Source organism: Pholcus phalangioides, unplaced genomic scaffold, assembly GCF_987345545.1.
Source record: "Pholcus phalangioides strain wild (caught in Gottingen) unplaced genomic scaffold, Ppha-v1.0 ptg000011l_1, whole genome shotgun sequence".
NCBI lineage: Eukaryota > Metazoa > Arthropoda > Arachnida > Araneae > Pholcidae > Pholcus > Pholcus phalangioides.
Genome location: NW_028301604.1, coordinates 54,212,410 through 54,237,776, shown reverse-complemented (window position 1 = coordinate 54,237,776; position 25,367 = coordinate 54,212,410). Strand labels below are relative to the sequence as shown.

General features: G+C 35.7%; 1 protein-coding gene across 3 annotated transcripts in view; it reads right to left on the bottom strand.

Annotated features, from left to right (window-relative positions):
* LOC149080570 (uncharacterized) overlaps positions 1-25,367 on the bottom strand; it is a 106,048-nt gene that overhangs the window by 26,676 nt on the left and 54,005 nt on the right. For all 3 annotated transcript variants that reach the window (XM_089239704.1, XM_089239702.1, XM_089239705.1), the window contains 3 exons: positions 23,775-23,859; positions 13,079-13,252; positions 1,272-1,350 (listed from right to left, as the gene is read on the bottom strand). In XM_089239704.1, coding sequence (XP_089095830.1) covers positions 1,272-1,350; positions 13,079-13,252; positions 23,775-23,859 — 338 coding nt within the window. The remainder of the gene's footprint in view (positions 1-1,271; positions 1,351-13,078; positions 13,253-23,774; positions 23,860-25,367) is intronic.

Here is a 25,367-nt window from a genome sequence, read left to right as displayed (position 1 = left end):
CTGTGATAGAATCTGAGACTGAAATTTTAGTCAGTAAACAAAGTAAAGGAACATAAACATATCTATATGTCAATACAAGAAAAACAAATTGTATCTTCGTCTTACAATATATCTTGTGCATCATACTGTATTAATGGGGGTTTTTGTCAAAGACTTGTCAGTTTTTCACCCATATAGAGAATTGTTTTCTACATTTCAAACAACAATCTTCAGAATGGTCAAACGTGGTTAGCTGATTAATTTTATTTTACTTGGGGAAAAAAGACTAAAGGCCACATGCAGAATTATTTGGAAAGGAGAGTATCCTCCTCATATATTTCCTCTCTCTTTGTAACATGGTCCTAATCAAGCGATTGAACTATGAACTGCAATAATTTGAAGTTTAATCACTTGATATATTAGGCCAGCTCTATGATTTGATTTTACTTTAATGGAAATTTAAAGTTCACTAAAATTATATTCCACTTGTGAATCCCCAATCGAGACATTAGCTGCGAGCTTAAAAAAGTTGTGTAGTTGACAGCTACATTTGTTATATACTTATAGAACGTATAGAGTAAAAGCATACGTGGTTTTTCAAATACATGCTAATTCCCAAGCATGTAGCGACCCAAACAGATAACTCATGTGGTGAGGGAATATAAATATAAAACCTAGCGACTAGCACATGATTGGCAACCCTCATATATTTTAGCTATTTAAAAAGACATTGAATCAGTACATGTTTAATTCTGTTGAAAAATTCTTTTAATCACTTCACGTACAAGCGTTTGGCAAGAAATTAAGATCATCTCTATTTAAAAAAATCAATATTGTTACCTTGTCCTAACCTAACCACACATTAGAAAAATGAAGGGTAGAAAGGAAATATATAAAAAAGGAAAAAGTATAGATAAAAAACTACCTCTTAAGTCTTCTTTTCATCCTCATCCTACGTGTTCTCTTTCGCTCTTACATAGTAGAAAGATACACAATGTGTGTGGGAAAAAAAAAATCTTTTGTAGATAATAGGGTTGCTATTAAGCTTTAGTGGTTAAAAAAGGAAGAAAACTTGTTCGAATTGATTCCACTGGAGTTTGTGTGGATGTAATATTATACCAGTGATCATAAAAAGGTTAATAGCTACATCAGCTTATCTGATAATTTATTTGACGCATAATAGATACCACACTTTAAAAATTGCTAAGCACAATCATTAGACATAAAAGAACAATATTTAATACAAGAAAAAATTAAATATTGTCACAATTCATTAAGAAAAATATTCATACTTGAGAAACTGATCTATCTGTGGCCAAGAAAACCAATTCAGATGACGATCTATCTAAAAAACTTCCTTGCGCTACAAACCTAAAAATTATAGAACCAGAAATCTTGAGTATTAATACTAGAATTATGAAAAGTGTTGAAACGACATGAAATTACAATTTTTTTTCTAAGAAACATTACCTTCATATTCACAAATGGGGCAGAATGTAATGCTGTTCATCAAAAAAAAAAAAAAGAAAAAAAAAAGCCAAATAAAAATTCTTTACCCTACAGTCAATATCAGTGACTATACCAAGTGTATACTGAAAACAAGTTTCCTGCAACCACGCGAATAGGTTATAGGCCTTTGTAAATGTGTGCTGTTGTATTCATATTACAGATGAACTTAACAGAACTGTACTTGTAAGAATAGGCCACAGCCAAACTTTGCTATTTTTTATAAATTTATAAATCACGTCCATGCTTCAAGTCAGTCTTCAGTCTCAAGTGGCAATAAACTCCAAGAAGTCAACCAAACAACTCGGCTGGTCCGATGTTCCCATCATGGAAGTTCTTTAAGAATGCCATTCAAGGATGTCTAATGCTCATTCTCGATCTTAATACTTTCACAGATCTTGCAGACTGCGATCTGGTTTGGTCTATAGCCGTGATCTGATACCGCCTCCTCGTCAACGCCCTGGGTTCATAACAGAGTTCCATGTGTGACTACTGGCATCCATGGTCGAGCATTGTTTCCTGATGACCATGGTCGAGTGTCACTTCCACCCCGGCATCTTCATCATAAGTATACATTGCATTTTTCCTGTTAGAGAAGGTTTTTCCTTGATTTAATGCCTTGACTAATGCATGTCTTAGTTTGTAATAATAGTAATAAATAGATTGTTCGAAACTGTTTTGTTCATTGGCAGAGACATGCGTTGCAACCAATGGGTCTCTTGTCAGCTGCCTCCCTTGTGTAATCCATGGTTCATCGGCAGCTTTCCAAAAAGTTTCGCAGATTTTCGAATATAAAAGAACCATTTAAAAGCATAAATATGTGCACAAATCAATATTTCCAGCTCGCCACAACACTCCTAAGAGCAGCGACGCACACTTTTGGAAACACTGTGGTATTCCTTTAAATTTTGCCTAAATAGTGCATTGCAACACAATTAATGGCAAATGAGTCCGATGTCTGTCTTCTCTTCAACTCTCATTCTGTCACATGCGTATATTGTATGATTTTGTCGTTTGCTGTAACTAGTCGGTAAAGATCAATGCAAGTAAAAAAAAATATATATCGATTATAATTATTTAAAAACTCTTTCGTGGGGGAAAAAAATTAACGCCTTTTCACCTGGCCTCCACAAGAATAGGGCTGACAAGGCTGCAGCCCTAAAGCCTGGGACAATCACACCATCATTGTTTTTCATGCTGTAGATTCACAACAGAACCCCCCCCCCCCCCATGAAAATCCTGGCTTGCAGAGCTGCCAAAAATCCAACAGACCTGCTTCACAATGTGCGGGGAAAGTTGTGCCTTTTTACAGAAAACCAATATTGTTCCCAAGAGGACGCCCAACTGTCCTGCTAGTAAACACACCCCTCTTGGAATTAACACTCGATCCCGAGAACACTGCTTTTAGGGGAATATTATGGATGTTCAGAGGTGTGGACAAGCAAAGAAAGAAAAGTTATTTTTTTGCTCATCCAGGCTAAATAGTTTTTTTTTTACTTCACCCATATAATGTCTGCCCTGATGTAGGTGACTACACATTGACATTGTTCTTTTCTGTTGCTACTCGCTCCTCCATATCTCCACAGCAAAAGAAATAGAAAAGAAACCTGAGAGAGAAGAAACAAATATTGGATGCCAAAGCTTCTGCAAAGCCTAGATTTTAAGGAAAAAATCTAAAAAATCTCTGGAGAATAAAAAAAATCAGTGACCTTCACTCAAATTTTGTGACTTTTTTTGGGACTTTCATGGAAGAGTGGCTTGCTGCCTTCAATATAGAATCAAAAACGACTCGTACACACATTGTTATTTCTTAACAATGGGCCTTGCCATCCTCAAGTTGAACTTTGCAGTGACTGGCTTTTTTCTCCACCTAGCACTAGTGGCACATAGTGTCAAATCAAAGTGATTCACGTCGTGAAACAAAAATTACTAAAGCTTTGCAATGCAATCACTGTTGGCAAAGATGAAAAGTGCATAAAGTTTATCATAATTAACAATCTATTAACATAATTGATGGGATATTGTGACTCAAAAGCAGGGAAAAAAGTTGATACTGAAACCATAACATCAGTTTCGTCAAAGCAAATTTCCCAGGAGAATGACCGATTCTTTTATCAAATTAAATCATGAAATTGATAAACTGCATCTAATGCCACTTTTAGATGGCTAAATTGAATGCAATAGATTTGGTAAAGGTAAATGATGAAATAGCTATAGTAGCACCATATGAAAAATGTATTGAAATTACTTTTCCAGGACAGCTCACCGATGAAAGCAGCAGTGATAAAGGGAAACCAGGGGTGGGAAATGGCGAAGTCTATTTCGGAACAGCAAAATATAGGATTCTGAGCAATTTGGAGCAGATATTTATAAACTGGAGCAGCGAAATTTCACTTACAAGAATATATTTTTGGTAACCCTCACCCCTTTTTCAAAATAAAACTGCACAGTCTTGTTATCAAACATCTATTCATCAACCTGTTTTAGTCTGGTGTTTCATACTTTTGGACACCTCGTTTGAAGAAGCAGCTGTCATAAAACCATCTGGAAATTTTGTTTTTGCATCAAAGCATGAAAAATCATTGTTACTAATCAGTTTTACGCTTTACTTTTGACTACAGTGTACATACATGAATACTTAATAACCAGGTTAAAGAGAGGTGGAATGCTAATAATTTGACAACCATATTTTTTTTTACACAGCTTCCCATTTGCTCCTTTGTTTTTTTCTAAGCGGGACATTATTTCCGCAATTTTTTTATTTGAATCTGATAGCAAAACTCCCCATTCTGCATCTACAACATTTGTTTCAGTCCATCACTTATGGATTGCTCTGCTTCTTTGGCAAAATTTGTGTGGACTGCAACCTTCTATTCAATTCTTCAATCTTCATAGCGTCGCCATGACATTGTCACAGCAGTTAGAAGATTTATATTCATAGAAAAATTTCCCCACATTTCTTAGCCGCAGATTTGATTTTCTTAATGCTGCTTTTGGATTGCAAGATGTTATTCAGACTGAAACCTCGCTCACAATCTGTATTCCCATGGGCCAATGTTAGTAGCACGCTTTGATTAAAATGAGCAAAATGTATTTGGCATTATCCAATGTATCTTTATGACTGAATATTTCTGACCAATATTTATCAATTCTTTTAGAACTCTATTCATTGGTTTCAGGATCTGATTGGTAGATGACCATTCATCTACTCCGTGCTTGATGCACTACTGGGTCCAATGATGGTGGGTACAGATGACACCAAATGCATGTCAAGGATGATGCCTCGTACTTGAATAATGGATATAGGCATTTAAGCCACATCAAACTTTTTACCCAGTGGCAAAGATTTCAAAAGGTGTTCGATTCAAGAGATAAGAAGCTTGAGCTCTTTTCTGGGTTACTCCAGTTTGCCATCTCCCTGAGAGTATCACTCCCAACCTCAGGTTTTTCAACCAATTTTCTCCTTTACGCAGATCAATTTCCTTAAGCTGGCTGCCATTTTTTTCTATAAAAGTGGTGCTAATCAAAAATCTTCAGAGAATTTTTTTCTGGAACAATAGTAAAAAAACTTGTGAACAAGTTCGATATATTTTGCAAAAATAATATCTTTGCATATATTAGTCTTATCTGTAAAGGCCTGACAAAGTCTACTCCATCGCTGGGCGCCACAAGCATTACATTTTTTTAAATTCTTTATTTAAAAAAATGCTTCCAATACAGGGAATTGTTCTATAATATTACAAAGGGATTGACTTAAGGTCAACCATCTACTATTTACATGCCTCATAAAGATGTGTCCATCGCAGATTGCAAATTTAATTCGCGGATTGCAAGTCATCAGTTTATGCTGCTGACCTTTTGAAAAAGTAATAAATGTCCATTACTAACAATTTGATATCACTGCCATTAATTAAATCTAGCAGAAAAAACATTGTTGACTTTATGGAGTGAACATTCCCCTAATGTCTAGCAAATGATGATTCACTTTCTTCAGCGACTTCATGACATTTGGCCCATTGCTATAAAAGGCTAGAAGTTTTTCAGATGAAGCTTTGTTAGGGCTTCAACAATACAGTCCAACATATTTAGTGATATGGCATGTCCAATATGAAATGATTCTAGATGTTCAACAGCAATTTGCTGACACTTCTAAAATAACGGATAAGAATATCAAGCTGCTGCACTCTTCTCAGATACAGGTGTCTCGTCTATTAATAGAATAGAAGGCTTCAGATTTTGATATATCCGTTATCATTTCCTCTTTCAGATAAGGTCCAATTCCATCAGAAAATCATGAAAAAAAAAACTTTTTTTTTACAGCAAGAGAATTCTTTTGCAATTTTAGAATCGGGGAGCATTTTATAAAAAGTATCACTTGGTACATCACCAAGAGTATGTAGAAGGTCTTTCTGTGCAACCGTGAGAGTGAATCTGGTTACTGCAGCAACCACATCATCTTTGCCTTGATTCAGATTGTTCAAGTTATTCCATGAATTCATAGAGTTGCTGCTGCTGCATACAATAATACATAGCTCAACATGTCTCTTTCCAAGTGCATGGCGTTTTACAGCGGATATGCCATTTTTGCAACTTGAGACATTACAAATCATGCATTGTGCTTCGGGCTTGAATCCAGCCAAACACCAGCTGCAAATATAGTCTCCATTACTGTCAATCTCACCCAGCACGGAAGGATTAAACTCTGTGCATCTTCCTGCAACATAAATACAACATTTAAGAATATGCTCTTTTAAAAAGTTACGATACATTAACTGAATGAAATGTAACATATAATCTGCGAGCACACGGCCAGAACCAGGGGAAAGGCGGAAAGGGACAATTGCTCCCGCAGTATATTTGAGGGGAAAGAAACAGCATAAATCTAGTGACTTTCACAGCCAAGGGTATGGGATAACGTTCACCCTCAGCATCGCAACTAGAAATGGAAATTCACTGTCGCCTGGAGTTAATACCTATTTATTTCCCCCCCCCCACTTCCCATTATTTTGAACAGAAAAAGAGTACACTCTGGTCTAGCGCCCGGAATACCCGAATCCAGTCTTGTTCACCCACACCCCCAGAACATTTTTCTGACTCCCAATTACTAGGCTGACCATGTTTACAAATTGGGATGGAAAATGTGGGACATTGCCAATTACAGCCAAAAATTATGCTAAAGGTAAGCAAAGTTGTAATTATTACATAAATTACCTCCAAAGTTACTGACAAAAAATTAAGCATTACAAATCGCAATAGATTAAAATGAATTCCATGAAACAAAACATTAACGATGACAAATATCCAAGATGAATATTCTTAAAATTGTAGTTTCTGTGTAATATAATTTATGACTTGGAAAATAATTTCAATAAATAAAAATTCAAGTAGTCTTTCATGAAAATACGCGAAAAACTGGAAGTCAGAATCGCGTCAAGAATACAGAAATGTCATGGGAAATACGGGATGTATGGTCACCCAGTTATAGCTTTTCTCTAGGTTTTACATGAGGATAATATGTCATGCTTAAAACACTGGGCTATTAGAAAACCTTAATTTCCTGATAGCTCAGTGATCTGAAAATGTCCAGCGAAACAATGCTGATTTTTTTCCCTATCAAATTTATATATTTAAGTTGAGGATTTTTGACATTAACGATTTTAATTGCTTCCTCCATGTGTTATGTTAAAAAAAAAATATTGGAATTTCTTAGTGCAGATTTACAGATACGTTTTATCCAAGGGTGGAACTAGGGGTACAACTGTCCCAGGCGGAAACTTTAAAAAGGGAACAAAATACCATTGAAGAAATAATTGAGTTTCATGGGGGAAGGAAGGGGGGGGGGGTGAAATCCTTTGTTTCTTCACAAAAAGCGAAGTTGTAACGGCCTTGGTTTTATCTGTTAATTGTTTTTTTCTCCGATAGGTTAGGACAAATAAATATTTCCAAAATTAGTTAATATTAGTAAAAACCAATATTTTTGAAGATTTATGGACATACATAGAAGAAAAACCTTGTCAAAAATTCCTTTCATTCCCCTTTAAGGTTTTCTTGATACATGACATTTGTGTATCAAATACACGACTGAGGACTATAAGACAATTTTTTCTCCTATCCTGCGGCTTTTGTACAGGCAATAATTGGTTGGTTTAAATAAATTCATAAAATTCAAATAAATTGAAAAAACAAAAGTTTACAAACAGAAAAAGCAATAGATTTTATTCACTACCCATTTTAACCCGTTAACTGTGACATCCGAGTCCAGTTAGGGCGAAATTTTTTTTTCAAATTTGATGTTTTTTGTAAAATAGTGTTTAAAATGCAAACTTTCTTTTCCTTGTAGCCCGAAGAGTTCATTATCTTTTTCTAATTATATGAGGCACAAAAAAGAAAAAATAATTTCCGTTTCTGGTGCATTTCTTCTGAAATAAATTACTGTCAAGGGGTTGTAAAAATCTCAAAGAAAATCACAAAATGACTATTTCTTGCGCCTTAATAGTATGAAATTTATTGAATAATTATTTTTGAGAAAAGAGATGGAGAAAAAGATTGCTATTTCTTAATTTCCGCCGTGCGTACGTTTGTTCCTGTCAATCATTGCCTTAGATTTTCAAAAATCATAAATTGTACAAAAGAACCTCAAATAATTTAAATAAAAGAATCGAAATCTTACCTTTCAATTTCAAAAGACTCATCTTGATTTTTTTTCTCACTCACGAAGTTAAAAACACGGCATCATCGTAACACGTGATAACCAAAAAAAAAAATTAAAAAATGTCAACTTCTGCTTCTCCTTCCTGAAATAAAAATACCCAAGAAGGTTGCAATACACTTATTCTTTGCTCTGTGAAAGATACCACTCTATTCGTCAGCAGAACAGCAACGTCTTCCTCTGTGGGTGACGTATGTTTTCCCGTAAGCCAATCACAAACACTGAGAAATAAGCTGAAGCTTCTACATTAGCTGCAAGCCTTAGAAGCTTCTACATTAGCTGCAAGCCTTAGAAGCGCAGTGCGATTTTGGCGCAAAATCAATGAGCAACCATCAATTTTGGGACAGGATATTCATTTTAGCGCACTATGGTGCAGAATTCCCACCCCTGGGAAACCCAACAGTTACAGAAAAAGATCATGATAAATTCATACACAAAGTAAAGTTCAGCATCTTTCAAACTTACAGGACTTTACAGCTCCCAAAGACGACATGGAACTTCTAAGCATATTCTATTCTAGTACAAGTATGTGAAAAACTGAGAATGGCGCTAACACAGAAAAACTACTTGCTAAATCAAAAAGATTTCCATATAGGTAAATACTGTTCCGGGTAATTTTCCACAAGACTTCGAGATTGTCCGTCGAACTGCTTCTTGTTTTGCAAACAGATTTATTTACAGAACAGCAATTTACACGTATTTACAGATTAATCAGAGAGCTAGCAACTTTCTCGCAAAGTTTAAACACAACTGACTTTTCATAGAATCTCTCTATTCAGGTCTTTTTGAGCTGTGTAGCCTGCTTGAGCCGGCCCTCTTGTGAGCGCCAGACTATTTATAACCACGACAGAAACTTCAAAAAATAGAACATTCCACAAAATCCCATTTTACAGTTTCCTAGTCTGCAGCGCCACCGTACGGAAGGGTTGAACCAATGTCTGGAGGAGCGGGACTTTCTAGAATGCTCTCACCAATCGGACCTTTTTCCGTTGGACCAAAACTGGCATCAACCGATTTCGATATTTCTGACAGCCATCGAACAAATCGCGCCATCTATCGCCCATAGTTCATAACATTGCCCCTCTCTTAGAATTGTTCGTCCTGACAATTCAGTTCGGCGGGTTGTCACTGTGGTAAGAGGCCAGTCTGTTGAAGTGGACCACCTTGCACTTCGAGGATGGCGTTTTCTGGATCCGAGCTATGACGTCGTTCAGCCTCTTCCAAGACTCTAGGGTCCTTCCCATGATGTCTGAAGTTTCCGGCACAGTCCTTTCCAGCGCTTCCGGTTCCACAGCCAGACGAGGTCCCCATCCTTGAAGTCATGAGACCTCACATCGTAGCTGTTCTTCATCTTTTCGTGGCCGATGTTGATCCGGTGCCTGGCGTTCAATGCATGTCCTCGAGGTGCTTCTGGAGGACCTAGACGTGTTCTTCTGGTAGAAGAGCAGCATCTATCGGTCGCCAGAACATCAGATCGCCTGGCTGTTGCAGGTCTTCTCTTATCAGCAATGACGAGTACCCGGTGCTCTCGTGGGCGGTCCTTGGTAACGGGCACAGGATGTTTGGGGCGATTCCTTTGCGGGCAGCGCAGGCGTCGCAGTTCTTGCACCACTCGTGCACATCGGTCCTGGATTTGTCCCAACAGAATTGTTCATGGACCTTCTGGAGAGAGTCTTAATCACTTCGAAATGTCCACCAGTCGGGCCTTCGTGCAATTCTTTCACACGGCTCCTTGGCAGGACGAGTTTCCACCGGAACGTCTTTCCATCCTCCGACTACCATCTGCGGTACAGCACGCCATCTCTCATCTCCAGAGAGTCCCATAGCGCCCAGTATCTGTTGGTCGTCGGACTGGAAGAGGCGACGTCTTGCCATGTTGGTTTACTCCCGGGGGATTCCTTCCACTCCATGATTGGTCGTATGTCGGGAACTTCTAGCTGGGCCTTCCGAGTATTCTTGTTGTTCCAAGGATCGTCACTTGAGACCGTCTCACTATAGAGTTCACCGGTCCGCACTTCTCTTCTACCTTGGGAACGTCGACGGTTCTGTGGACCCTGTTCTCTCGTCAGGGCATCGGCATTTCCATGCACGTTTCCTTTACGAGGCTGGATCGTCCTCTTCATGCCATCTGAGTTTCGTGAGAGAACAGTTCCGGTCCTACCATTGGTCTTCTCTGCATCAGCGATGCACTCTTTTTCTGCCTCTGGAATGTCCATAACTTTCATTGGAGGTACTTCGTCAGGGGCCACATCCGAGCAAGGCGATACACTCCTTCGGAGTGTACAACTGATCATTCCTCATGTCCAAGGAAAATCCATGTTCCCTCAAGAAGTCCACTCCGATGATGCATGGATCCCTTATGTCTGCCACGAAGACTGTGTGCCGATAGGTGACCATGGCAAACTTCAGTGAGACTTCCAATTTTCCATGCACAGTCATTTTCTCACCCGTGACTGTCTGCAGCGTCAATGGTGATGGTACATAGAGAAGTCATTGCTGGAATTTCCAAGCCAGGTCCATCGTGACGATGCTCGCGTTGGCTCCGGTGTCTATGACCATCCTGCACGGCAGTCCATCGATCTCACCTCTCACGTGTACCCCATGGTCTCGTCCGTGCACCTGCGAGACGTGGTACACTCGGCATGCCGCATCTTTCGTACCGGTAGCAGTGACTGAGCATGCGTGCCGCAGGTGGCCTTTTTCGTGGTGTTTCCAGGTTCCCAATGACTTGTATTTCCGGGTCCCACGATCGTTCTTGGCACTCTTTAGATCTTTCAGCTCTCTGTCGGCAGCAGTGGAGGTGTTGACATCTTCTTTCACAGCTGCGCTCGTAGTCTCTATCTTGTTGATCATGACAGCGAATGATTTCTTAATCTTTTCGACGATGTTCAACTCCATCTGGCCCACAAATTTTATCAACTGGTTCAGCTGTTCTCACACCTCATCCATGTCCATCATTTTTGTCTTCATGCAAATCTTGAATTACCCCACTCCTGACACCAAATTGTTCTGGGTAATTTTCCACAAGACTTCGAGATTGCAAAACAAGAAGCGGTTCGATGGACAAACACAGATTTATTTACAGAACAGCAATTTACACGTACTTACAGACTAATCAGAGAGCTAGCAACTTTCTCGCAAAGTTTAAACACGACTGACTTTTCATAGAATCTCTCTATTCGGGTCTCCTTCAGCCTGTTTAGCCTGCCCTCTTGTGAGCACCAGACTATTTATAACCACGACAGAAACTTCGAGAAATAGAACATTCCACAAAATTCCATTTTACAGTTTCCTAGTCTGCGGCGCCACTGTACGGAGGGGTTGAACCAATGTCTGGAGGGACGGGACTTTCTATGATGTTCTCACAAATCGGACCTTTTTCCGTTGGACCGAAACCGTCATCAACCGATTGATATTTCTGACAGCCATCAAAAAAATTACGCCATCTATCGCCTATAGTTCATAACAATACGACCAGAAATGTAGAATCTTTCTTTAACAAACATTAAATGATTGTATGCAATTTCTCTTTTTATTTTGAACATTAAAAATTTCTCTTTTGATAAAAGTGTTCATCTTACTGCTATTCAGGAGAATATTGTATAATGAAGATAAACGACTAATGCATTAATATTAAATTTCAAATGTATAGCAATTTGAAGAAAAAAAAAACCAACAATATATGAATGTTTATGATAGTCTGGGTGATATCAAAATTTAAATTTCACATAACCATAGAAATAAATTTTCAGATATATTTTCTGTGCATATTTATGAAACAAACCTGCCTCGAATAGAAAATAAATATAGTAAAACCTGTATAAAATGGAATGTCAAGAGACTGAAATTAATATGCTTATTCAAAACTGGTTGTCAAAATTACAACTTGCGTAATTCTAGGTATAGTGGAAGCTCTAGTAAAATTCAAGTGTCGTATAGATTCGATAAGGACTGGTTTATTTTAGCTTATGATTTTTTTTTTATAAAGAATCGTAATCTTTCTCCCACTTAATTACAATAGTCTGATCTTCCAGAACAGTTAGAGCCATTTCTTTATCACTTGGCACCCCCCCCCCCCTTCAGCATAGATTCCTTTACCAAATTCTAAACCGTGTCATGAATTTTATAATTTCACCATCTATTCAAAAAAATTAAAGTTTATTATACAGCTGACATATCCCAAAAAAAAGACCAAAATTTCTATAATCATTACGCGTTTGGTGGAAATAAATTTTGCATCACTGGTTGTTTTTAACAAGCAAAATTATAGGCTACATATTTTATCAACCAAATCCTTGAAGTTCTGACAAGATACTTCCCCAAGCTTGTGTGATAATCCACATCTTTCACTCTCTGATCTGTTTAATTTAATCTTAGAATGATTGACAGAAGTAATCTGTTATAAAAAAACTTTATGGATCGCAAAATTTCCATATCTATGGGTTACAGGCAAATACAGTTCAGTAGTGAATTTTCTCAAAACAAGAATTTTATTTTGAAAATGTTTGTTTTTCTAACAAAAATTAAAGTAAAAAAACCAGACAAATCATTTCAAGTAGGAAAAAAAGGTCTAAGTTAAGAAAAAAACCTTGATAAATATATTCAAATTATAGGGGTCTGCTTGTACAAACCCAAAGAGATGTTTACAAAAGTGAGTTTTATCATGCTTGCCTTACAAAATTTGACTTGGATTAAATTTTTGGTGCATCAAGTGCTGCTATTGATGAATCCAATGATTTTAACAGACCCTCTCCTTAAATTTTAAAAGAGTGTCATTTAGGTCATTTTCAGTATTGCATCAAAAAACTTGCACATCTTGAAAGAGGCTCAGCTTGCAAACCTTTGAAATAAAATTGTTTAAAAAAAGATTTATTTTGAACTAACCTCCATAATGAATCATTTTTAAGAGTCTTTTGCCACATAACTCTAACTTTTCCAACTTTTTCTATAGCTAATACAGATATCTGTGATCCTCCAATTAGAACTATCAGGTCACCAACAGAAGTTGTAATCATTTGAAATTCCAAATTTATTGTTGGCTGGATAATATCTGGATATCTGGAAAAAAGATTTCACTACATTCAGACATTGGACTCCCCAAAACATAATATACTTTGTGTATAAGAAACCCCTTTTTGTTAAAAATTGGGTCCCTAAAATAAAAGAGGGTTTCTTATACATGGATAGTATTATAAACAAATTACTCAATCCCTTGGAATTTACAATAAGAATGACTGATAATGAAATAGCTGATTATGAAGTATCAAATGAAGAGTCATGGGGAATTCAATGGTTTCTATAATGAATAAAAAAATATCTGTCTAATACTTTTTAAATTGTTAAGATGCAGTAATTGTAATATAATAAAACCACTAAAAATATCAATTTTTAAGGAATTTTAAATTCACTGAAAATAGATAAACTCGAAAAGTTGCTTGGGTGTGTTCTAAGGCCTGTCATTCAGGAATATTCAATCCAGAGAAGCCAGATATATCTAAATATTGCTCTTTTTTGCTTAATTCAAAAATTGCTACAAATGAGAGAAAGAACAGCATAAACTAATAGACAAGCTCATTATGCTGGTCTTTCTCAACAGTGATATTTTCAATTCAAATATTGCACTTAGAGATATGGACATTTATTTTTAACTTTGGGAAAGAGACAGGACAACGATCTAATTTGGTTTCTCAGGACAGGGTAAAATAGGCAGTTGCAACTCTGCAGGGCAAATAGAAAGTTTTTGCCAGTATGCATCACATTTTACTGGTGAACCGTTAATCCTAGAAACATACTTCAACTAGAAAAAGGTATCCAAATAATATGTAGACCTGATATGTCATTTCATGTTGCAAGGGGTTGTGTAGTTATTAAAATTGCAAAAAAATTTTTAGACATCTTGTCCAGTCTTTCCCGAAGCCAACAAAAAGTTCCACATTTCCAAGTAATATTTGCAAAGATATTTGAATTCAAAAACTGGAGAATGGTTGGAAGGAACAGCATAAACAAGATAAAGAAGCATTGTCCGTTAGTTTATATTGTTTTTCCCAACTTTAAAAAAATTTCGAACTTTTCCCAACGATTTTTGAATTCAATTATTACAGTGAATATTGCATTTAGAAACGTGAGACTTTTGTTGCTGCCTCAGGGACAGCTTAATGGAATTTTCAAAACAGGGCGTCAATATAAAAAGTTTAACTATACAACCCCTTGCAATATGAATGACTTATCCGAAATCTACACGTTATTTGGATACTTTTATTAGAAGTAATGACAAAATGATGAATCAACACAACCGCATATCTTATATCTTCTGTGACTTTGGAACCACCGAATAGCATTAGCAGCTAAGACACCATTTTTTGCGTAAACAATAATGCAGGCATCTCATCTGATAATGCTGGATACTAACTTGTGATGACCGGTGAAACTATAATTAGAATTAAGAAATGTAAAATTACCATATTTTAATGTGTGTAAGAACCCTCATGTATAGGGACCCCTTAATTTTTTTTTGGGGGCGTAAAATTAAAAAAAAAGTTTAAGAAGATTTATCTGTACTGCTACCCCATGTATTAAAAAACCCCACTTTTTGGCCAAAAAAGGCTCGTTATACATGTTTAAATATGGTAAATAGCACGTATTAGGGATGGAGTGCCCCCCTTCATTTCCCCCCGCCACAGGCCTGAACTGTCATACTGACGGTTGGAATCTGAAAACTAGTCTACACTATGTTCGTACCCTGAAGATGGTCATTTGCATTGCGCACGCTTTTCTGCCATTTCCCTTCAATAAAGTAATAAGCTTTCAGTGCTTGGGAGGCACTGAAAGCTTATTACTTTTGACAAGATAGATAAACATAATAAAAACGCAAGAGAACTCAAAATTTGTTCTCTCATCTAAATTCTCCGTGTATCAGCCCTGAAACCAATCATTGTTAATTTTATTAATCCAAAACTGCCTTTACAAATAGTCTTGCTCTAAGATCTGCCTGGACCGCAAACCTCACTGTATTTCCTTCGAATTCAGTCCAAATGTTGTGTTGCAACACAACATTTGGAAACAACTTAATGGGAAAACGATATATCAATTTGATCACCAACCCTATTTTAATCAGATGTTTGTCTTCTCTTGAACTCTAAGATTTTGTTATGCTATAGTGAATCACAATGACTAGGGATGAGGTGAGACTATTTCCCCTACATGTATAAATTAAATGATTGAAAATATTTTCTCTTTTAAATAATGAAAAAAAATTACTAATTCTGTTTATATCGTTAAATATAATTTAGAACAAAATGAAAAAATGTTTCAGGCAATTTTTGGTACAATAACTTTATAATAACTTTTAGTTAGAGAATATTCCGAAAAAATTGTTATAGCGAGAGGTTTCGAAAAGTTATGAAGATTTTGAAAACCTTTAAAGATTAAAAAAAAATTTTAAAATTAGATAAATTTAAGAAATAAGTTCAAAGCAAAAAATTAAACCAAAGTTGATGACAAAAGCAGCTATTTTCATAATCACCTTCATTCTTAGAAGATACAGAACTTTTTCTTCAATGTACATTCACTTAAATTTTTTTTTTACGTCACACATTCACATGTATTTCTTTACAAGTTAAACAATTCAACCTTGTCGGTTTCATTTTCTAGCTTTTAAAGTTTAATATTGTTGGCTACAAACTCCAATTTTCCGTCTTTCTATTGACAATTCCTTTCTGCTGCATGTACGAGGTTCTGAAAGCTCTTTTAGAGCAATTCAGAATACAACTTTTGTCAAATTCATTCCAATGTATACATGTTCTTTTCCACCACAGAACAGCAATGTCTTCTGCAGATTTCTTATATAACATACATCTTACCAAAAGTCTTATTTTTCTGGATATTTGGGTAGTTCTAAAAATATTCCCTTCAATGGCATACCTTCTGCAGTTGTCAAATTATGAATAAACTCTCATCCACGCTTTTATTTACTTAACCCTTTATCCACTGATACTTTAAAGTACCAGGTTAGATGATCTATCACATTTAACATATAAGGAATTGAAGGATTTTCTTTTCATGAAAAATTTGTTACACTATCTCAAGTCCCCAGGGCATAAATTTTTCAAAGAGCCTACCTGGTAAATTTACAAGCTTACTCTCGAAAACTTTGAGGTCCTTTCTTATTAAGGCTCCCATGCATTAAGATGGCACTGACTCAGGGTCACTATTACCAGATGCAGGGAGAAAAATATTCTCTGGTTGCTTTTATAGAAAGAATTTTAATTTATTAGTTAATATTCAAAATATAATGCTTTCATGGTCGCAGTGCAGTTATCCTTATATGCTTTGTTATACAAAATTTTTCAATTATAATATTTATTAAAGAGTACTTGGTGTAGTCTTGTCTTTCTGTGGTTCTGCCCAAACTTTAACACATTCACAATAAGGGTGTCATTTGATTTGTTTTACAATAAATATCCCCTCCCCACAATATTTTAGAGAATTAATAGCTTATAATCTAAAATATAGACATTTTCTCTCTTTATATTATATTACTTATATAATTTTTAAAAGTGAAATTTCAGAATGATAATTACATTGAAACTACTCCAAGACTGCCACTCTGTTCTCCTCTTAAAAGTGGCCATCTGCAAAGGTGACCGCCTGTGAAGCCTCGCAACAAAGATAATGATATAAATATCCTACTACTACTACAGTATTTTTTCGAATTGTTTGGAATAGCCTATAGTTTGTAATGTTAAACACCTCTTGATACGATATATTCCTTCACTATAAACCCCACTACAACAATATATATGTTTAGGAGGATTTTGAAACTGCTATAACATTATTTCATTTATTTTTTGCTTGAAAATACCCTTCAGTATATTTAACTCATCTCCTATGTTTTAGTATGTTTTAGCTCTTCCGCGGACATCTAATATTGATATTGGGCATCACCTAATCACAAAAAGTCAACGGCATTGCTACTTTTGTGTAATACACCAAAGTGTATTGTGTAAACCCCTTTAGGAAGACTAACTGAATTTGTTTTACCAGCTAATCAATTAAAATATTTTGCAGCGAATAAATACTCAAAAGCAAAGTTTTTTAGTGGTACTAACAATGCCATTTCAGAAAAGACATCAACAGCAGCATAAATTTGATGACACGTGATAATGTTGCTTCTCTATATAATAATTCCTTTACAAAATATACTTTTCATGGTCTGGTATTATGTATATCGAGGTTCACTGTATTTTATGCAGAAATACCAGATCATCTGATCAACTCCTTAATCTATGTTATCCGGGGTCTTTTTTATAGCAAGCACTGTACATGTTCTTTCATCGCATTTTGTTTACTCCCTAACTGTTGTTGTACTGAATCTCTACATGCTAAATAGTAGTATCCACAAAGCCAAAAAATCTGTATCCTTCACTTATTCAGTAAAGATCATAGGTTATTTGTCTGGTTTACTTCGTCACTCCAGGAGCAAGTTTTTAAACTGTCTTATCAGCCTGCAGCAATCATAAATACATCATTAACCTTTGTTATCCTATTTAAATATGCTTCGAACCTGATAGTGTAACACGAACAGAAAATCCAATTGATCTGAAAAAGGTATTTATGCTGATATATAAAGATCATACAAAAAGAGAACTACCAGCTCTGAATGCATCGGGGGGGGGGGGGAAACGCACAAAGACTTGCTTGTTTTGAAATTTTATTTATAAGAAAGTGGCCACAGACAGTTTGGTCACTGATAGCGGAGTAGGAGTGACTTTTGTATTATGTCTATGAAGCCTATTGTCCATTCCGAGAAAAACTGGCCGCAAAGGAAAGTTGGCGGCTTATGGAAGTTTGTGTATTTTGGAATCAGATGATTCTGTTTGAATCATCCTGTATATCAACTTAATATATTGATTATTGTACACATAGAATAAAATTACATTGTATGATGATATAATGTAATTTTATATCATTAATTGTACAGCAAGTAGCTCAGCCGAGTAAAGACACGTTTGTTTTCACAAATATTTTAACTCAAGTTGCAAAAAATAAAAATAAATTATAATAATTAGAATTTAATAAATAATTATAATTATTAGAAAGTTATTTTGTGAAAACCTTTTGCGGCTCGTTCCACAGTTTCAGAACCACTGCCATAGATCAATTTGGGATCCAGAAATTTTGCCCCGACATTTTGTCCCCAACTTTTTGCCCCTAGAACGTTTCATCCCAATCGCATTTCACCCCCGGAAATTTTGCCTGACATTTTGCTCTAGGACGTTTCCCCCCGAAATTTTCGTACCCGATATTTCACCTGCCCTGAACGCATGACTGATCGTATGAGTGAGTGACCATGTGAGTGTGAAATCGGCTTTAGGAGTGAGTTAGTGACCATACAAATGACTAAGTGGCACAATGACTGACCACATCAGCGACAGTATGAGTGGAATTGACTGTATGAGTGAGTGACAGTGTCCAAGAGAGTGAAAGTGATTGACCATGAATGATTGCATGAGTGACCAACTGAATGCTTGCGTGAGTTTCCGAGTGATGAAGTGATTGATCGTGTGAATGACCGTATGCGTGACCAAGTAACTGAGCGATTGCTTGTACGAGTTCCAATGTGAGTGATTGACTGTATCAGTGACCAAGTGATTAACCGAGCGATTCAGTGTATGAGTGACCAGGTGAGTGATGGTACGAGTGTCCAAGAGAGTTAGTGATTGACCATATGAATAATTGACCAAGTAAGTGACTGTAGGAGTGATCAAATGATTGACCATATGAATGATTGTATGAGTGACCAGGTGAGTGATGGTACGAGTGTCCAAGAGAGTTAGTGATTGACCATATGGGTGGTTGAATGAGTGCTGATTTGAGTTTCCGAGTGAGTGACTGTGGTTCACTGTATGAGTGATATAGTAAGTGACCATAATAATAAACAAGTGAGTGACCATAATAAACAATTGAATGATCGTGTGAGTGACCAAGCAAGTGACTAATAATAACCAAGTGGATGACAAAGTGAGTGACCAATCAAGTGACCGTATGATTGACCTGATGATTGTCTGCAAAGATGATCCCCCATCTTATAGGTGGTCATGTAATAACTTTAATGGGCCCTAAAAATTTGGAATTTGCTGTGAAGCATAAAATAATTGTTTCAAAATTTACGTTGCAGCGAAATTTTTTAACATAAGCTGGAGTATAACAGTCTTGAAGAAAGACATTAAAATTCCCCAAACTACCCCCTCCCCGTCACACTTAATACGTACAGCAATGCATCTGTGAGAGCAATAGACATTATGCTTTGTGCAAATTTCTGCCGTATACTCACCCAACATTTACACAAGGGGTGAAATGTCAGGTTTGAAATGAGATCCGGTTCAACTCACGTAGTTGCTCACTTGGTCATTCACACTGTCACTCACTTTGTTACTCCTGTGGTCATTTCTACGGTTGCTCATACGGTCAGGGCAGGTGAAATGCTAGTCGGTAAATGTCTACCGATATAAAATAACACTTGATCATTCATGCAGTCACTCATACAATCATTCATATGTTCACTATATGGTCACTCATACCATTGCTCATGCGGTCAGGGCAGGCAAAGTGTCACAAGTAGATGTCAAACTCACTTTTTCACTCATGCGGTCACTTACATGGTCATTTTTACCATCAATCTGTTCACACGTACCATTGCTCATACTGTTAGGGCAAATGAAATATGAAGGGAGTAAATTTCCAGTTCACTTGATCACTCATAGGGTCACTCACACGGTCAGGACAGGCAAAATACCACAGGGAGCTAAATGTCCAACTTACTTGACCATTCATACGGTCACACCATCATTTACATGTTTACTCATACCATAGCTGCCAACTTTTGAAAATGAAAATTCTGGAGATTTTCGCACAAACCCGTATTTTATGTTTAAACCATTCCCTAATAAATAGAATAGGGATTTTTCCATATAAAATAGGGATTTTTCCAAATAAAATAGGGATTTTTCCAAATAAAATAGGGATTTTCCAAACATAAAAGTTAAAGCGTAGGGAATAAAATCCCTACTCAAAAACTGAAGTCAAATTAAAATAGGGATTTTACACACATGGAAGTTAAACCTTGGGAATAAAATTCCTACGCAAAAAACAAGTGAAATTGGAGGCCAAAACTTCAATGATGTAAAAATAAATATTGTGTTCAATCAGAAATGCTGTGAACAAACATTCTGCGCGAATGACCCCAAAATCATCGGAAGATGAAGGAAAAACACCAATTTTTGAAGAACACTGACTTTTTGTGACACTTGCTTGATGCTTTTTTTCTAATTTCACGAGTGATGATGGTAGTCTTTCCATGCCCGATATTTATGTCCGTAACACAACTTGTACAAAAAGGAAAAGTCGGCCCTCTTCTGGAACGTTTGATGAAAGGAAATTCATCGGAATAAGTATCTTTAAAATTGATTAAATATGTTTTTGCTTATCAGCAGGGTTGTTTGGTTTAAACCTTGGTTTTAACCAACTGGTTTTTTTAAAAAAACCACTTTGGTTTTTTTCAAAAAATCAGATAAAAGTGGCCTAAATATTATTTTTTTCCCTGAAAAATATCATTTGTTCATTATTAGCCAAAATGTTTCATATTTACCTCCTTTTATATCCTTGGGGTACATTCTGACGGTATATCTTTAAATGACATAAGATTTTATAAGTGATTTTTTTCAAAAAGTCTCATAAAAGTGGCCAGAATATATATATATATATTTTTCATATGAAGTATCTTAGTCATTTAAAGTTATATATAAAAGCCAAAACTTCTCATTCTTACAACATTTTCTAACCTTTGGCTACATTCTGATGCTCTATCTTTAGCAAATTCATGAATAAGGATTGCATCACACATCTAAATGTAGTGGTGTATTACATATCTCACGGGGTTTCTTTTTCCCTTCACAAAGAAGCAGCTACAGTAGTGACACCATCATTTTAGGGACAGGTGGTCCTATAATCCAATAAAGACACCAGCTGTCCTTAAAGGACAAAGACTAGTGTACTAGTTGTCACATTACCTCACATACATTTTCATTCCCATAAGAAGTAGCACATCTACTGTATATCTCCCAGTCTTAATATTCAATAGTTGTTTTTTTATACTTTCACACACACACTGTTAAGCCCAGTTAATCAAGGTTCTACTGTATAGTAGTAACAGATTTATAAAAAATAATCAGCTATATACAGGGTGATTATAATTTAAGTTTTGATTCCAAAACTATACAATAAGTACTGATCGAAATGACCTGAAAATTTGCATGGATACTCCTGAAGCAATGGACGTTTCTTTCGAAAAAGAAAAAAGTGCAAAATGTGCAAGTAGATGATGCTGTACTTGGCCAGCAGTATAATCTATTTTGTGCAACCACATCATTTCGGCACTTCCACAGCATCAGTGTGTGGATAGAACTTCTATCAAGATGCACATTGCAATACCAGCAAAGCAGCTGCTGAAGACCCATTTTGACACCTTAACCAATTACTTCATTTTTTTTTGTGATGTTTCCGTGAATTATGGACTCGTGCAATGCTATAATTAAGTTATAATTTTGCCTTGACTGGCTATCATTTCCATTCTGCGAGCAAATTTCCCACTTTTTGCAAAATAGCTTCGTAATTAAGTATACTGAAAGTAACTGGAGAAAAACCTTTATATATATTATATGATTAATAATAACATTAAAAGAATTTTCAAACACATAGTAATCCATTGAGTTAAGCAAAAAATAATTAAATGGCAAAAGTTGGTTTTTGTTAAAATTTAATAAATATTTATTGATTAATTAGCATGGGAATTGTGTTAATTACATTAATAAACATTTTATTTTTGTTAATTATTGGAAGTTTGAATGATTTTTCAGAAATTTCACCGTTTTTAATGTTAATACTATTTAAACCAAAAAAACCTGGTTTAATCCAAAAAAACCCGGTTTAAACCAAAAAAACCCGGTTTAAACCAAAAAAACCCGGTTTTTTGGTTTTTTTCAAAAAAACCGTTTTTTTTACCAACCCTGCTTATCAGTATTCATGCTTTGTTATATCGCACGTACGTAACTTCAACAAAAGAAATTTTGACCATATGCGCGTCACTATAATCTTCGATTATCATCATCGACTATTGGCTGCTAAGCCATTTCCCTGCACGATAAGACAAACAACTTTCTTGTTACCATCAGAGGGTTTGTAAAACTTCCTTAAAAAGGGAATTTCCCCATTTACGACGTGTGACGTCATTTCGAAAAGGAAAAAAAGATGCCCCACAAGAAATTCCTTAGGGATTGTTTTCATAAGCGGGGATTTTTTTTAATGAAGTAGGTAATTTTTAGGGACGATTAGGGATTTTTGTAAAAATTCGGGAGATTTAAGAACTTTCCGGGAGGTCGAGCGATGAAGCTAAAATTCGGGAGACTTGGCAGCTATGTCATACAGTCATTCACACGGTCAGAGCAGGTTAATTGTCACGGATAAATGTCCAGCTTACTTGATTATTCTTACGGTCACTCATTTGGTCACTTGTACCATCATTCATATGTTCTCTCATACGGCCAGGGCAGGCAAAATGTCAGGGGGTAAGTAAATGTCCAACTCACTTAATCACTGATAGGGTCACTTACCGTGTCGCTCATATGGTCCGGGCAGGCAAATGTCAGTGGTGAAATTTCCAGGATCCAAATATACAGGGGCGAAATTTCCGGGGGCCAAATGTAACGGGGGCGAAATGTTGGGGCAAGGATTCTGTGAACTGATCAATGTAGGGAAAAAGGTCCATCCAGGACAAAAAACACATATCGCAATTGTTCATGTTTTTGAAACATGACTAAGCAGAATCGACCAATTTTCTAAAAACAAGATTTGAGAATTGAACAGTTTAGCATATTTAATTACTTCCTCTTATTTCTGTAGCATTTTCTTGTCCTTCCTGTTAATATTCAACAAATGGGTGCATAAAATAAATTTTAAAAGCAATTATGATATATCCCATAACAACTCCAAGCGACCAAACATTTGGTTCACTACATCCAATCTATAAGGGAACATCCTATAAGACTAAAAACATTAACATTTGTGGTATGTGGTAATGCAGCCTCTATATATTTATATATATTATATACAACAATCTCTCTACAACAATATTTTTTCTTGGCCTGCAAATTATTGTTATTGAGATTTCCCTGCATTAGTACAGTGAAACCCGCTCAAGACAGACCCTTTAAGGAAATAAAAACTTGACCGTTAATCCACCTTTAACAGAATCTAAAAATAATGCCATCGATAATTAATGCTTTTATCATTTATGGTAGCTTTTACACATACACACTTTTCTGAAATTCTTAATCTTAAAATTTTCTGCTGTAATAAAAGTTTAAAAATACTTGGCACATGTGCAAAGCTATGTATTTAAAAAGAGTTAAGGTATTGAAATATGGCAGATATACATAAGAATCTTTCTTGGCAAACAAAAAGCAAGTCAATACAGTTTGTTTCACATCATTTGAATTTGGACAAAACTTTTTGAAAAATTACATACCTATATAATACAGTCAAGCCCATACTGTCTGTTTTGTTATATGCAACATCACAAATATCTTTAACAAACGACAAGAATAATTGCCCTACAATAAAATAATTCATCAAAACATTTTTGAAGTAAATTAGAGAAACATGATCAATAATTTCAAATCACTGTTTGCAATTAATATTTCAAGAACTAATTTTTACAATAAGGAAAAATTTCACAAATATTTAACACTTGTTTTCACTGTCAAAAAGATAATAGTAAAATGGGAAATAGAAAATATTCATCATTCACTTTTACAAACTGACAGATTCTTATGAACTAGTCCTAGGTCTCAGTGGTGTAGCTAGAGGAGGGGAACAGGGGAACGATTGCTCCCCCAAAAATCAAAATTTTGCCTACCGACACTCTCCTAAATGACTTTCAATCTCTAAGAAAATGCGATGAAAAAAAAATTAAAGGTAGAAAATGAAAAATTCAATGACTTTCATAAAATAAGCGAAAAAAAAAAAAATCTCCACTTATATATGCATCTCTTGCAGTTTTACAGTGTTTGTACGAATTTGAGAGAAGAGAAAAAAAAATAAAAGTGAAGGTTTGCCATTACCAATTTTGAAAATTGCTTTCAGATGAAGAGCTTGAGAGCATATTTAGAACAGGCCCTTGTTCCCACCTTTATTAAAGCCCACTTTATCTGGCCCACTTCTCGCGAAGAACTGAATGGACAAGCATCAAAACACCAATGCATTGCTACACCCTCAAAAAAGGTTAGTGATGAACATGGGAGCCACGAGTGCGATGCACACTGAGGATCTGTGGAATATATTTCCAAAATAAAATATAAATACACTATATTTACTAGTTAGTTTTTAAAGCAGAATTTCAAGCATTATTTGTTTTTGTATTTCTCAACACATTGGTTGTCTACGCAGGGCCTATCCATCTTGCTAGCATCAGATTTTTCTGGAGGCCCCTCCTAGCTGTTTAGAAATGCCCAGCCTAGCAGTTTACTCTCGAAAATTTTAACTGGATCTCATCTTTAAGAAGCTCCTTTTGCACTTAAGGCACCCAGACAGGGCATGACAATGAATTATGTGGAAAGCTTGAAAGTAGCTAAGATATAATTTTTCTGAAACAGTATACATATGTAAGTGCCGTGAAATGTTGAATCTATTTTTAAAAGATTAATAAATATAAATAATTATATAGTGATAAACGCACAAAATGGTACATAGCAAATGGAGTAAGACATTTTACTGGCAAACTGCTGGTTCTAAAGGTATACTTCCAATTAGAAAAAGTCACAATTTGTCACATTACTATTAAAGAATTGAATTTCAGGTAAGATTTCACATTTTTAATTTCCTATTATTACCAACTTTTTAAGCACGCTTTTGTGGAGGTGTCCATTAAATATTGCGCTACTAGTGTATTTTTCGTGGTCTTTCTAGTTTTTTTTTTTAAATTTTGTATTATTTTCTCTTTTTTAACTTCTAAAGCTTGTTTTTGCAAAAATGTCAGGGGAACTGATGATAATTCAATGCCTTTCTTTGGTTTACCATCATTAAAAACATTTTTGCTTCTTGTGACAATATGGGGGTTCCC